Source organism: Phaseolus vulgaris, chromosome 10 (genome assembly GCF_000499845.2).
Source record: "Phaseolus vulgaris cultivar G19833 chromosome 10, P. vulgaris v2.0, whole genome shotgun sequence".
NCBI lineage: Eukaryota > Viridiplantae > Streptophyta > Magnoliopsida > Fabales > Fabaceae > Phaseolus > Phaseolus vulgaris.
Window position 1 is genome coordinate 30,494,575 of NC_023750.2, and position 15,119 is coordinate 30,509,693.

Genomic DNA, 15,119 nt, shown 5'->3' on the forward strand with positions numbered 1-15,119 from the left:
ACCAAGTCATAATGAAGAAAAAGAGGGAGAGTGAAAAAGATAAAAAAGATAGGCATGAAATTGAAAGGGAAATAGTGGCTCATCATCCTCTTTTCTTAGCCATCCCTAGAACTCTTAAAGTAGAATCACTTGTTGATAGTCCTCATTGCTTGGAAAATTTGGTAGAAGAGTTTCAAGATGTGTTTCAAGATCCTCCAAATAGACTTCCACCTTTGAGAGGGATTGAGCACCAAATTGATTTGATACCGGGCTCTTCTTTACCAAACCGTCCAGCATATAGGACCAATCCAAGTGAAACCAAGTAAATTCGCCAACAAGTTGAGGCTTTGATTGAGAAAGGGTGGGTTCAAGATAGCATGAGTCCTTGTGCTATGCCTATCATCTTAGTGCCTAAAAAAGATGGCACATGGCGAATGTGTTCGGATTGTAGGGCCATCAATAACATTACAATTAAGTATAGGCATCCCATACCTAGACTAGATGATTTGTTGGATGAATTACATGGTTCAAAAATCTTTTCACAGATTGATCTTAAAAGCGGCTACAATCAAATCCGTATCAAACCGGGTGATGAATGGAAGATGGCTTTTAAGACCAACGTTGGTTTATATGACTGGTTAGTTATGCCCTTTGGTTTAACTAATGCACCAAGTACCTTCATGCGCCTCATGCATCATGTTCTTAGACCTTTCATTGGGAAGTTTGTTGTTGTTTACTTTGATGACATTCTCATTTATAGCTTATCTTTGGAGGACCATAGGTTGCATGTTAGGCAAGTTTTAGAAACCCTTAGGAAGGAACATTTGTATGCTAATCTTGCTAAATGTATGTTTGCTCTTGATCATATAGAATTCCTAGGGTTTCTTGTGAGTTGCAAAGGGGTCCATGTGGACAAAACAAAGGTGATGGCCATTCAAAATTGGCCTACACCGAAAACCTTGAATGAGGTCCGAAGTTTTCATGGACTTGCTTCTTTCTATAGAAGATTTGTCCCAAACTTTGGTACCATTGCCGCACCTCTAAATGACATAGTGAAAAAGGATGTGGTCTTTCAATGGGGAGAAGCACAACAAAAAGCTTTTGAAACTTTGAAAGAAAAATTGACTAATGCTCCCATCTTGGCCCTTCCTAATTTCACTAAGACATTTGAGATTGAGTGTGATGCTTCAAGCATGGGTATTGGGGTTGTTCTCCTTCAAGAGGGCCACCCCATAGTCTATTTTAGTGAGAAATTGAAGGGAAGTCATCTCAATTATTCCACTTATGATAAAGAATTATATGCACTTGTTAGGGCTTTGTTTACTTGGCAACACTATCTTTTTCCCAAAGAGTTTGTGATACATAGTGATCATGAATCTCTTAAGTATTTGAAAATCCAAAACAAGCTTAACAAGAGGCATGCTAAGTGGGTGGAATTCATTGAGTAATTTCCTTATGTGATCAAACACAAGCAAGGCAAAGTAAACATTGTGGCGGATGCACTTTCTAGAAGATACACTTTGCTATATCTTTTAAGCTCTTAATATCTTGGTTTTGATCACATTAAGGAACTTTATCATGATGACCTTGATTTTTCTCTCATCTATCAAGAATGTCTTAAGGGAGGACAAAAAGACTTTTTTATACAAGATGGCTTTCTTTTTAAAGGAAAACGTCTTTGTGTTCCTCAATGCTCTATTAGATTATCTCTTGTTAGAGAAGCTCATGAGGGGGGTTTAATGGGTCACTTTGGGGTTGCTAAAACTTTGGATGTGTTGCATGAACATTTCTTTTGCCCTCATATGCATAAACATGTTCATAGTTTGTGTGATAAATGCATAGCTTGCCGCAAAGCTAAGTCTAAGATGCATCCCCGTGGTTTATATACTCCTCTTCCTATCCCTTCAATGCCTTGGGTTGATATATCTATGGATTTCATCTTAGGATTACCCAAGACATCAAAGGGAAAGGACTCCATTTTTGTGGTAGTGGATCGTTTTTCAAAGATGGCTCACTTTTTTCCTTGCCACAAAGTGGATGATGCATGCCACATTGCAAACCTCTTCTTCCAAGAAGTGGTTCGTTTGCATGGGATCCCTAGATCTATAGTGTTCGATAGAGATCCCAAGTTCTTGAGTCACTTTTGGAAGACCTTGTGGGGCAAGCTTGGGACTAAGCTTTTATTTTCTACCACTTGCCACCCACAAACTGATGGTCAAACCGAGGTGGTGAATAGAACTTTGGGACAACTATTGAGATGTTTTATTTCGGGGAATCGTAGAGTGTGGGAGAATTTACTACCCCATGTTGAGTTTGCATATAATCGTGTAGTAAATTCTACCACCTCACATTCTCCTTTTGAGGTTGTCTATGGGTTTAACCCCTTAACACCTCTTGATCTTCTTCCTATTCCCCTTCTTGGAGATGTCTTGTGCAAAGATGGGGATGAAAGCTTCTTTTGTTAAAACTTTGCATAAAGACATCAATAAGAGAATTGAGAAGAAGGTTGGCAAGTATGTTGAACTTGCCAATAAAAGGAGAAAAGCATTGTTGTTTGATGAGGGAGATTGGGTTTGGCTTCACTTGAGGAAGGATCGTTTTCCTACTCAAAGGAAGTCCAAACTAATGCCTCGTGGGGATGGACCTTTCCAAGTCCTCAAGAGGATTAATGACAATGCTTATGAGTTAGATATGCCTGATACATTCTTAGGTAGTCATACTTTTAATGTCAGCGATCTAACTCCTTTTTCTGTAGGTCTCCAGAATTCGTGGTCGAATTCTCTCCAACTCGGGGAGTATGATGGAGATCAAGCTCAAGTGGACATGGAGGCCAATCATCAAGAGCAAGAAGAGGTTGAGGCTCAAGTGGAGGACGCCCATGGAGGTCAAAGCCCACCTCAAAGGCTTACAAGAAGCATGTTCAAAGCTTTAGGAGCTAATGGACGTTTATTTTCTCTTTTTGTAATTTCTTTGTGTGAAGGTGCTTAAGAGGGAAACATTAGAAACCTCTTTTGTTTAAGCATCTTTAGGTCCTTAGTTAGGAGTATTAGAGGGGGTGCGTTAGTAGATAGGTGTAGGAGTAACTAGGGAGGTGCCAAAGTGAGAGAGAAGGTCACACCTTCTTCATGACCATAGTTGGCGCCATTTTCATTAGCTTTTGGGGGGAATTTTGAATTTAATTTGCCTTGCATTTCAGCACCTCTAGGCTATAAATTAAGGTGCTGCCCTTGTACATTTCAGATTTGAATTTTGATTAGAGAAACTATACTCAATTTTTGAGAGAGCATTGGAGAGCTTTGTGCCTTCTTCACTAGTCTTATCTTGATGGTTCAATGGTTACCTCAAGTGGCGGCTTGCACACTGATCCTGCCGGCAACTCGAACGTGGGTGAATCGCTTCGTAACACTCTCAGCCCTGCCTTCGCGACTGTGTCTCCTGAAGAATCACCCTCTGAACTTTCTCTCAGATGTCTTCAAAGTGTGACCTGCAAAATACACAGACGGCGCCTCTAGCGGCCGTTTGCACTCCGACGATCAAGTTAGTCCAACAGAACCACCAGAAACTGGGACTAGTAATGTGTGTGTGAGAAAAACTTGCACTCTGTTTTTTGTCTATCTTTTTTCTCCCCCTCACTCTCACTCTGATTCTGCCTTTTATCTCTCTTTTCCTGCTTCTGGGCATAACAAAATTCTGTTATGCTTTTCTGGCATGTGTCAGAACCCTGTCATGCTTTTCAGAGAAAGCGTACCTTCAGAATCAGCAATGGGGAGCGTGAGAGTCTGCGCTTGGCTGCGCCTGTCTGTACCTTTAGCGGTACGGAGTGCTCTTTTGTCTGGACCGCACCCCTCTCAGATGATGACACGTGGAGGCCTGCAACTCACATCTAACCACACACGTATCACTTACTGGAAGGGCTCTAGCGCCTCTCTTTGTCTGCCCAAGTTACGCCCTTGCGGAGTAACTTAGGATGCTTCTCTTATCTGGGTAAATTGCATACTCTTAGGAGAACGTCGGGTGTGGCTGGTCTAGGCGCACTCACCAAACGTTACTCTCTGCGTAGGCGACTTACCCTTCAGGATGACACGCACGTAATGGGTTGAGGGAATCACCAATCACCGACTGGCTTACTAGTTCCCTCAGGCCACTCTCGTGCATGATTCCTTGAGGTGTGCTCATGCGAGGTCCATGCGTAACGCTCTCGCTGGGAACCTTAGTCCCAGTTTAACTGCGTGTAACACGAGACCCCGATGACAATACACCCGATGACTGATCAGTGTTTATTCGCTACTCGCGCTCTGCCTCCAGGCGCGAGTCTGGGAACTGGTCTGCTGGTGGTCACTTGGCTACTGACCACCGATCACCATTCTGGGTGATCTATCCCCCGACCTCTCTGCCGCCTGATCTGTCGGTGGTAACTTGGTTACTGACCACCGATCACCTCTCTTGGCGATCGTCCCCCTACCTCTCTGCCACCTGGTCCACGTGTCACCCTGCGAGTGGTCCACGTGGTTCTCTGATGCTGACGTCATCGACTACCGATGACCGATCGGATCACACACTTATCTTGGAGTCTCCATCCTCCTAGTGGCGTGATCATCCAAGCATTCCTCCATCTTCATGAGCTTTCTCTTCTCCTTCCTTCCTTCCCTTTAATTGTTCATGTCTTAGCTTGCTTCCTTTGATTTTCTGTTCGGTACTTTTTTTGTTCTTGCTGTTCTTGCTTCGGTTCTGTGTTTCTGCCGATTCATCCTTGCTTCTTTTGCATTTTCTAGCTTTTATGTTCGGTACATTTCATTTTTATTCCATTTTGTTTGGTGCTTTTGCTGTTCTTTCCATTTTAATCGGTTCAATTTGACAATAATTGGAACTTCCATATGAGTTTGGGTTTTGGTACTAGTTTTGGTGAGTTCTTGTTCATAGAACCTTGATCTAATTCTATGATAAAGTGCCTATCTCATATCCAACTCAAGATGATTCCTAAGAATGTCAAGAATCATTCCAAGTGTGCTAGTTGAATCATATCAGTAAGGAAGGAAGGAAAGACTCCTTCTAGTTCCTTCTATGAACAAAAAGGTGCCTAACTAGGCCAAAAGGTGACCTTCCTAGCCATTTCTAAGTAACTAGTGACTAAAAGTGTTTTTACATGCATAGTTTCTTTAGTTTCCTTCTTTAGGCACTTCCCTAAGGCTATCCTATCTTATTGACAATTTTATACAAGAGATATTACAAAGAGAGATTTCATTTGGCAATCTCTTCCCAAAGATCTAGCCATGCTCCTAGTGATTCTTTGATTGGAGTGGGCTTTCTTGGGCTTGGGCTTTGGGCTTGGGCCTCATCTTTTGCAAAGACTAATAAGAAGAACTTTAAATGCTTCGACCCTTGTCCATTTCTTCTATTGATGACATCTATTTGATTCGCATCATACTCCCCAAGTTGAAGAGAATTCGTCCACAAATTCAATACTCCTGCATAAAACAAAGTCAGTTTGCAATTAGATAAGAGAATACAAGACGATATAGGCAAACTTGACTTAGCATTTGGAAACGATGGGAGTTCAGAAAAAGATGTCCTATACAAAGACCATGTAGGAAAAGATTGTTTAGGAATGATTTTATTTGGAAAAATAGGCGGTAAGAAAAAATCATCCTTAACATTTATCCAATATGGTGTATAAGTAGGAACCTTGGGTAATGAAAAAGACAAAGAAGAAGGATACCTTGTAGGCGTAGCACGAGTCAACAAAATTGATTTAGTTGAGAAGGTATCGTGACTCGGTTTATCATGTACTTCATTTGCTTTTTCATTTTCTCTTTTAGTATTTATTTTTATTTGGTCCTCTTTGGGATTGGTCCTATATGCAGGGCGATTTGGTGAAGAAACCCCGGGCATGAAGTCTATTTGGTGTTCAATCCCTCTTAGAGGTGGTAAGCCTTTAGGAGGATCTTGAAACACATCATGAAATTCCTTTACCAAATCATCCAAGCAAGTACAATGAACCTTATCCGTTACACACTCAAGGGTCCTAGGCATAGCTAAAAATATAGGCTTTTGGGATACTATTACCTTGTTGACCTCTTGGCTAGTCATTAGAAGACTCTTTTTTGAACTCTTTTTATCTTTTTCATTCTCTCTTTTTTGCTTCGTTTTAAGTTGGTCCTCATGGACTTCTTTTGGAGAGAGAGATTTTAAAATGACCTTGTGCCCATGGAAGTCAAAAGAAAGTTTGTTGGTAAAGCCATCATGAAAAACTTTTCTATCAAATTCCCATGGCCTACCTAGTAAAATATGCGTAGCTTCCATAGGTACAATATCAAACAAGACCTCATCCTTATATTTACCAATAGAAAATCTAATGAGGACTTGTTTATTTACAACTATTTCCCCAACCTCACTTAACCATTGCAACTTATAGGGCTTTGCATGAGAGATAGTAGGCAATCCTAGTTTGTCTACCACTCTTGTGCTAGCCACATTAGCACAACTACCCCCATCCACTATTAAAGAACATAACTTGTCATTAATGAGACACCTTGTATGAAAAATATTTTCTCTTTGTGTTTTATCAAAAGGTTTTGAAAGTTGACCAATCATACGCCTCACTACTAACAAGTCACCTTCATGTGGACTTTCGCTCTCATACTCACTTGGAGACCTAGGAGGTGTGGAAGGTCTAGAGTTTGCGGATTCATGTTCACTCACCACTTCCCCATTAACATTTATCATCATATTTCTTTTAGAAGGACAATTAGTCGCTATGTGACCATATCCTAAACATTTAAAACACTTTTTACTTGAGGATTTGGTTGGTGATTTATGATTAGAAGTGGAAGACTTGGAATCCTTAGCTTTAGAAGATGAATCTTTAGAAGGGAACTTTGAAAAAGATTTGTTTTTATTTTTCCAAGAGTTGTTGTAGTAACCATCATGAGTAGAATTTTTGAAAGCCATTTTCCTTGCAATTTGATTTTCAACCTTGATGGCAAGGTGAACTAAGGTTTGTAAATATGAATACTCTTGAAGTTCTACAACATCTTGTATATCCCTTCTAAGACCACTTATAAATCTAGCAATCTTTGCTTCCTCACTTTCATCTAAATTTATTTTAAGCATAAGCGTCTCTAATTCCTTGAAATAACTATCCACACTTAGCGTGCCTTGGTGAAGCCGTTGGAGCTTCAACATTAGGTCTTTCCTAAAGTGTTGTGGTACGAACCTATTGCGCATACATTTTTTTAAAGCATCCCAGGAGTCCACGTGAGGCCTCCTTCTAAGTCCAATGTCCATGAGTGTCTTATGCCACCATTGTAAGGCATAGTCTAGAAATTTTATAGTGGCTAGATGTACCCTTTGGTCTTCTTTGACCTTATACACATAAAAAATTTGCTCACATTTTGCTTCCCACCCCAAGTACATATTAGGATCTCCTTCACCATTAAAGGTAGGTAATTTTACATAGGGTAAGTAAAGTTTTTCTTCGTGGTGCCTCCTTTCTTCATGGTGCCTTCTTTCTCTATATTGATGACGGTGGTGTTGGTGAGTTTGGTGGTACCGTCCTCCATCCGATTCTTCTTCATGGCCGAGGTGATTAGAAGCACCTCTTGAAGGACTTCTATGTGAATGGCGCCTTCCATGGACAGAATTGTGGGATGTGGCATGATTTTCTTCAAGCCTTTGCAACCTTGCTTCTAATTGTCTTATAGTGTCATCCTTTTGTGCAATGGTCTTTTTGGCATCCTTCAATTCACCTTTAATGTATGCTTTTGGTGTAGAATTAGACTTGGATGAACCACTACTTGAATAATGCTCCATTTAATAACAAAACAGTACACACATGAACAAACAATTCAGAGAAAACAAAGTTAGTAAAACAAGTGAAAAAATGGCAAAGATGCTTGCGGTTTTGTAACAAAATTTGCACTCAATTCACTCCAAAAAAGAATTCAATTCTCTTCCAAGCTAATCTTGTGGTTTGGTGATTCTCAAGTGAAATATGTCAAAGCACTCACCCACTTTATCCAAGAGCATCCACCACAAAACTTAAAGAACAATAAAAGACAAGCAAGAAAAAGGTGTAAACAAGAAAGGCTATAGCAAAAGGAATACAAGATATATGACAAACTCAAAGAATAGTGAAGAAAAGACAAGAAAGAAAAGTAAGGTACTCAATTAAAGGGTGGCACACAAAAGAAACCTAGAGAAAAGCAGTAGAATAGATGAAGAAAACAAAAAAAAAAAGAACTACTGGAATTTTTTTATAAACTGTGCGTGATTTTACAGATTTATCTGGAACTGTATAATGCAAACTGGAATATGAAATTTAAACCACAGAAATTTCAAGATCTTATCTCAACAATGGCACTAGAATTACACAAAAACAGTAAGCCAATTAATTGTGATAAATTTTGCAAAATCACTGCCAGATTACCGTATTTTTTTCGCCAGAATTACAGACTGGACGTATTTCATTTACCATTTTTTTTGTACTTGGAATTTTGATGTACTTGTTTTTTCTACTTTTTTATAACACTTTGAAGAACTCAAATCCAGAGTTTCAGAAATTTACAGTAAGCAAAGAAATTTCAATAAATCGAAACAGTCAGCACGTTTTCAAGAAAACAGAGGAAATCTAACTGGAATGTAAAACAGAATTAAAAGCTTCAAAAGATATAATAGAAGTGATGTTTAAGAACTTGTATAGGTCTATTACACAGTATGAACTCAAAACTAAAAAGAAAAAGCACTAAAGGATCAAGAAAACAAACACATAAATCTGTACTCAACACAAAATAAAAAAACCAAAATTATCAAAAAAAGGACTACATAGAATTGATAACATTTTTGGAGAAACATGACTTTGACAAAACTAAGAAGGATTCATAAATCAAAATGACACAAACACAATGTAATAAGAACAAGAAAACAGCAAGAAATACTAAAAAATAAACCTAAAACAGAAAGGTAAAGACAAGAATGTAAAGTTCTTGAATTAAAAGTGCCAAAACAACTCAAACATACACAAGAACACACCTAAGGCTCATGATACCACATGATATGATTCCAATAACATGATATGGATATAGAATGAATGGGTAACTCTAAAACAGCAAGTAAACCCCAAGAACTACTCAAGAACAGTTCAGGAATCACAAGAACAGTGCCAAGAAAAGCAAGTTAACGCAACATACAAGGATCTACCGAATGAAATGAGCTAAACAACAAAACCCATGGAAAGGAATTTGAAAACAACAAGATTATCACATGTAATTGGATACTGAAAAGGGACTAACCAAGAACAACAAGGAAACAACCAAACTGCACTGATTGAAGTCGAAATAAAGTGCAGAAAAGAAAGGGAAAACAACAAAGAACAGATTGCACCGAATGGAATAGGAAACACAAGCAAGAAACACAAAAATGGAAGAAAATGGAAGATGAAAAGAGTGACTTATGTGGTTGTAGACCAAGGGAGGATCTTCACGCCACTTGGAGGGTGGTTTGCTCCAAGATGAGTGGTGGTGCCGCCACTTGAGAGTCCCAAGAGCTCACAAGATGAGACTAAAGAGAGAAGAAGAGTCAAGGCTCACAACTTTCTCTAAAATTCACTAGCATTTCATTACTCTCAATTTTCAACTTGTTTTACAATGAGGCAAGGCTCTCCTTTTATAAAGTGGGAGATGACCAACCCTCTAGGTAAGGAAGGAAGGAAAGACTCCTTCTATTTCCTTCTATGAACAAGCCTAACTAGGCCAAAAGGTGACCTTCCTAGCCATTTCTAAGTAACTAGTGACTAAAAGTGCCTTTACATGCTTAGTTTCTTTTGTTTCCTTCTTTAGGCATCCCTAAGGCTATCCTATCTTATTGACAATTTTATACAAGAGATATTACAAAGAGAGATTTCATTTGGCAATCTCTTCCCAAAGATCTAGCCATGCTCCTAGTGATTCTTTGATTGGAGTGGGCTTTCTTGGGCTTGGTCTTTGGGCTTGGGCCTCATCTTCTGCAACGACTAATAAGAAGAACTTTAAATGCTTCGGCCCTTGTCCATTTCTTCTATTGATGACATCTATTTGATTCGCATCAGTACTGCAAGTTGTTGATGATCACGTTGGCAGGCGCAGCATTGGAATTGTTCGTCAGTCTCCTTAACGGACACATCACCACCTTCGACCAATTTGCAACGTTGTTCAGAGAACAGTATCTTATCAACAGGGCTCCCCCTCGAATCTCTTATGCTGTCTTTGACATAAAGCAGTACCAGGGAGAGTCATTGAAAGAGTTCTTGAATAGGTTTGGAGTCCAGGTGGTAAGGTTGAAACCCACAAATGAGGCCATGACGGTGCACGCCTTCACTAAGGGAATGCTACCAGTACGCTTCAGTGAATCGCTGCTTAGATACTATCCGAAGATGTTTTGCGAGATCAGGCGTCGGGCTATGGCGCACATCGCCGCGGAAAAGCGAGTTACAGAGAAACGTGGCTTCGTCGGTCCTATCCAACCTCGAACAGCAGGTCGACCTCAACCCATGAGGGTGCATGAGAGAAGAAAAGCCCGGGAAAGCAACAACCTTACAAGAAGCCCCGGACCAAAGAACACGCGCGAAGAGACCCGCTCTCCAAGCACAATTTTCGTGTAGATCTCAAGGAGCTGATCGTTATTCCCAATATCACGGCAAGACTAAAGGTGCCCACGAAGACCGACAAAAGGTTTGTGCACAACAAAAACGCTTGGTGTGAGTTCCACCACGCATATGGCCACCCCATACGCAACTGCTTGTCACTAGGGCACCAGTTGGACGAGCTTGTGAAGAGCGGCTTCTTGAAGGACTATCTACTAGAGTCGCAGGAGGATAAGACGTTAGTGGTCGCGGGAATAGTTCAGGGGCACGAGGTGCCCATTTCTGGCGAGATTAACACCATCTCTGGAGGATTTTCAAGAGGAGGATGCATCGCCTCCCAGCAGAAGAAGTACGCGCGAGAGGTGATAGCGACAGAGGTACAAGAGGCAGATCATACTCCCAACGTCGACCTCGTCTTCACCAAGGTCGACCGCCAGGACGTCATTCCGCATGGCAATGACCCGGTGGTGATTTCGGTAGTGACGGCAGGGAGGAGGGTGCATCGCGTCCTCGTGGACCAGGGAAGTTCGACCAATGTGATGTTCTGGTCGACCTTCAACAAGTTGCAGTTGTACCTAGACCAATTGAGGCCTTATACTGGTTGCTTGTATGGTTTCATTAGAGACCAGGTGGAAATGCGTGGACACATATTATTGAGGACGACCTTGACAGATGGCACAACTTCACGCACTGAAAACATCAGGTACCTTGTTGTTAACGCTCCGTTAGCTTGTAATATAATTTTGGGCAGACTTGCTTTGAACAGGATTGGAACGGTGGCCTCTACAAGGCACATGAAGATGAAGCTGCCTTCCCTCGAGGGTACGGTGATCACCATCAAGTCTGATTAGAAAGAGGCTAAGAAGTGCTACGAGAATACCCTCAAGACGAAGAGAGGAGTGTTCGTTGTCACCACTCAGCCTCCAAGGGAGGAAGGGGTCACCCGTGCAGAGAAACGCCCGGGAGAGATGGCTTGAACCTGCCGAAGACATGTTAGAGAGGGAGATCGGCGGGAAGATGTTCAAGCTTGGCAAATCCTTTGGCCAAGAGACACAGGATCAAATCGTCGAAGTCATAGCTCGACACCTAGATGCTTTCGCTTGGTCTGCCTCAGACATATCTGGAATAGATCTAGACTTCCTGTGTCATTGCCTCTCCAAGGATCCCCAGGTTCGACCTGTTCGCCAGAGAAGACGAAAGTTCAACGACGAAAGGCATCAGGTCATCAGAGAAGAGACAGAGAAACTGCTGAGGGATGGCCACATCACGGAGATGCAGTACCCTGAGTGGCTGGCGAACGTGGTACTAGTAAAGAAGGCTAGCGGAAAATAGAGGATGTGCACCGACTTCACAGACCTCAACAAGGCCTGTCTGAAAGACTCTTACTTGTTGCCCAGTATTGACGCTTTGGTGGACAGTGTGTCTGGTTGTAGATTGCTCAGCTTCCTAGATGCCTTCTCTGGTTACAACCAAATCAGGATGCACCCAGGGACGAGTGCAAGATAGCGTTCATCACAAAGTTGTCTTGCTACTGCTACAAGGTGATGCCCTTCAGGCTCAGAATGTAGGGGCGATTTATTAAAGGCTGATGGACATAGTGCTAGTGTCCATGATAAGGTGGAACGTCCAAGCGTATGTGGATGACATGGTGGTCACCTCCCAGCAAAGGGAGCAACATGTAGCAGACCTAGAAGAGCTATTCACCACAATAGCTAAATACCGGTTAAAGCTGAACCCGGAAAAGTGCGTGTTCGGGGTGGAAGCAGGCAAGTTTTTGGGGTTCCTACTCACTAAACGTGGGATATAGGAGAATCCTAATAAGTGTGTTGCGATCATAGCAAAGAGGAGCATTATCTCAGTGAAGGAGGTGCAACAATTGACAAGGCGCATGACCGCTCTGTCCAGATTTGTATCGGCGGGAGGAGAAAAGGGCATCCTTATTTCCAATGCCTGAAGAGGAATAGCAGAATCGTATGGACCAGGGAGTGCGAAGAGGCATTCCTAAAACTAAAGGAGTACTTGGCCAGTCCACCAGTGTTGTGCAAGCCACAGCTGGGTACTCCACTTCGCCTGTACTTCGCAGTAACAGAAAAGGCGATTAGTTCGGTCCTGGTACAAGACTAGGACCAGGTGCAAAAGCCAATTTACTACATGGGCCTGAGGTGAGATACTAGGCCATAGAGAAAGCAACCCTGGCAGTAGTGTTCTCAGCGCGAAGACTTCGCCATTACTTCTAGAGCTTCACCGTAATAGTAATGACAGACCTTCCAATCCGCAAGGTCTTACAGAAACCAGATTGTAGCAGGCAGGATGATGCGATGGTAGTAGAGCTATCAGAGTTCGATGAGCTGTATAAGCCCAGAGGCCTTATTAAAGGCCGGGTTTATGCTGACTTCGTGGTAGAGCTATCCTCGATAGCCACGCACCAAGAAGGACCAGGATTCAGATGGGTACTCTCTGTAGAAGGTTCCTCCAACCAACAGGGTAGTGGGGTTGGTGTCATCTTGGAAGGACCAAATGGGTTGCTAATTGAACAGGCCTTACGGTTCACTTTCAAGGCCAGTAACAACCAAGCGGAGTATGAGGCCTTGATCACTGGAATGCTGCTAGCTAAGGAGATGGGTGCGGGAGGTTTGCTGGCGAAGAGTGATTCCTTGTTAGTCACAGGTTAGGTCACAGGAGAACACCAGGCTAAAGACCCTCATATGGTCGTATATCTGGAGTACGTCCAGATTCTGAGGGAGATGTTTGAGGTGTTCGAGTTGGTCCACGTGCCCCGAGAACAGAATGCCCGAGCCGACTTGATAACAAAGCTTGCCAGTTCGGGAAAGTGGGGCAGATAGAGGACAGTCATCCAAGAGACTTTGAGGACACCTCAAATTGCCACAGATAATGCGGCAGAAGTCCAACAGATCAGCACTTCGAAAGGGGTAAAAAGGAGTCATCGGTCATTGACCCAGGAGACGATAAAAATGCCCAAAATGAGCGTATACCCAATTGTTGGGGAAAGGTCGTTGCAAGTTTGCCTAGTTGAAGGAGGAGAAACTTGGATGACACCCTACCAATGCTATTTGGCTGATGGGGTACTCCCGCAAGAGCCTACAGAGGCTAGAAAAATCATGAAAAAATCAAGCAAGTACACCTTGATCGATGGAAAGTTGTTCAGGCATGGGTTCACTCACCCTATTCTGGTGTGTGCAATGCACGCGTATCATGGCAGAACTTCATGAAGGGATATGCGGAAGCCACATCGGCGGTCGATCTCTCTCATCAAAGGCCATTCGTGCAGGATATTATTGGCCAACCATGAAGGGAGATTGCACGGGGTATGCACAACGGTGCAAGCAGTGCCAGCAACACGCTGACTCGCACAAAGCGCCTCCAGAAGAGCTTAGGTCGATCTATAGCCCATGGCCGTTTCATACTTGGGGGATCGACATTTTGGGGCCTTTCCTTTAGCAGTACGACAGATGAAGTACCTCATGGTTGTTGTACTGGCCAGGTCATCGGGTATGATGACGTGGCATTAAGCGATCATGTGGAGCGTGCTTAGCGGGACACGTGGTCGAGAGAAAGGTGTGTAGTCGAGAAAGATGACATAATCGCCAGTCATTGAAGCGGCGTTCTCCAGTGCGCATAGTCGGTGGTCGCCAGAGTTGTATAACATCGTCGCAAGAGTCACATCGTTGGATTTCCCAGTAAACTTAGCTGAAATTGTTGGAGGTTCAGGCGAGTAAGTTCAGGCGCGTAAGTTCAGTAAAGATGTTTGTTACGTCAGCATAAAGCATGGAGGTTAAGAGACAAGGTGACCATGTCTCAGCACGAGCAGTGAGTTGGAGGAAACAGCTTGCTCATCGATGACGGGATTCCCAGAGTGAACATTCGTCGATGGCGAGGTTTCCTTAGCTAGAACATGCATGCCGTGACAGTGAGAAAGGTGGCACCTGCGACAAGCGATATCACAGGGATGATGTACTTTGTTGCATCCGATACTCGCTTTATCGGGTGGCGTTCCAGAGTGTGTTACGTGCTAGGTTACACCTTGAATAGGAGACTTAGACGCGTAACGGGATACAAGGAAATGACGCTTAAGTTACTTCAGCCCAGATGGTGACACGTGTAGAGTTTGATGCGAGCCACGTGTCCAAAGGTGTAACCGTCTGGAGAGAGACAATGCCGAAGTATAAGAGGTAAACTTAACAGAATTTGAGGGAGGTACGTTCATTACGACTCATTTTTCTTGTTGAGAACACTTGAGCACGGTTCTACAGCATCTAGTTTCCTCTCAATTTTTGGGTGTTCCTGTCGCTGACTTGAGCGTCGGAGCGCCACCGGCCGTAGCGGCGCTATATTGTGTTTTCAGGTTCTTAGAGAGACAATCTGTAGCGTGGACTTGAAGCGCACGTGGTGTTAAAGCTGGTGAGGAAAGATCGTGACGAGGCATCGTTCTTGCGCTTGGTCAACCGGCAGGATCATCAGGCGCCCACCGTCGGGCCGTGTAAAAGGTGATTCCCAACCACAGTTC

At 42.8% G+C, this 15,119-nt stretch overlaps 2 protein-coding genes across 2 annotated transcripts; both read left to right on the top strand.

The window, feature by feature from the left end:
* Positions 1–10,075: 10,075 nt before the first annotated feature.
* On the top strand, positions 10,076–11,445 carry LOC137817885 (uncharacterized). The gene is made up of 2 exons (XM_068621111.1): positions 10,076–10,608; positions 10,653–11,445. The coding sequence occupies exons 1-2, from the start codon at positions 10,076–10,078 to the stop codon at positions 11,443–11,445; spliced, it is 1,326 nt and encodes a 441-aa protein (XP_068477212.1).
* Positions 11,446–12,182: 737 nt separating this feature from the next.
* Positions 12,183–12,718, top strand: LOC137817886 (uncharacterized). Its single transcript, XM_068621112.1, has 2 exons — positions 12,183–12,337; positions 12,433–12,718. Exons 1-2 carry the CDS (start codon positions 12,183–12,185, stop codon positions 12,716–12,718), a joined length of 441 nt encoding a protein of 146 aa, XP_068477213.1.
* The last annotated feature ends 2,401 nt before the right edge of the window (positions 12,719–15,119 follow it).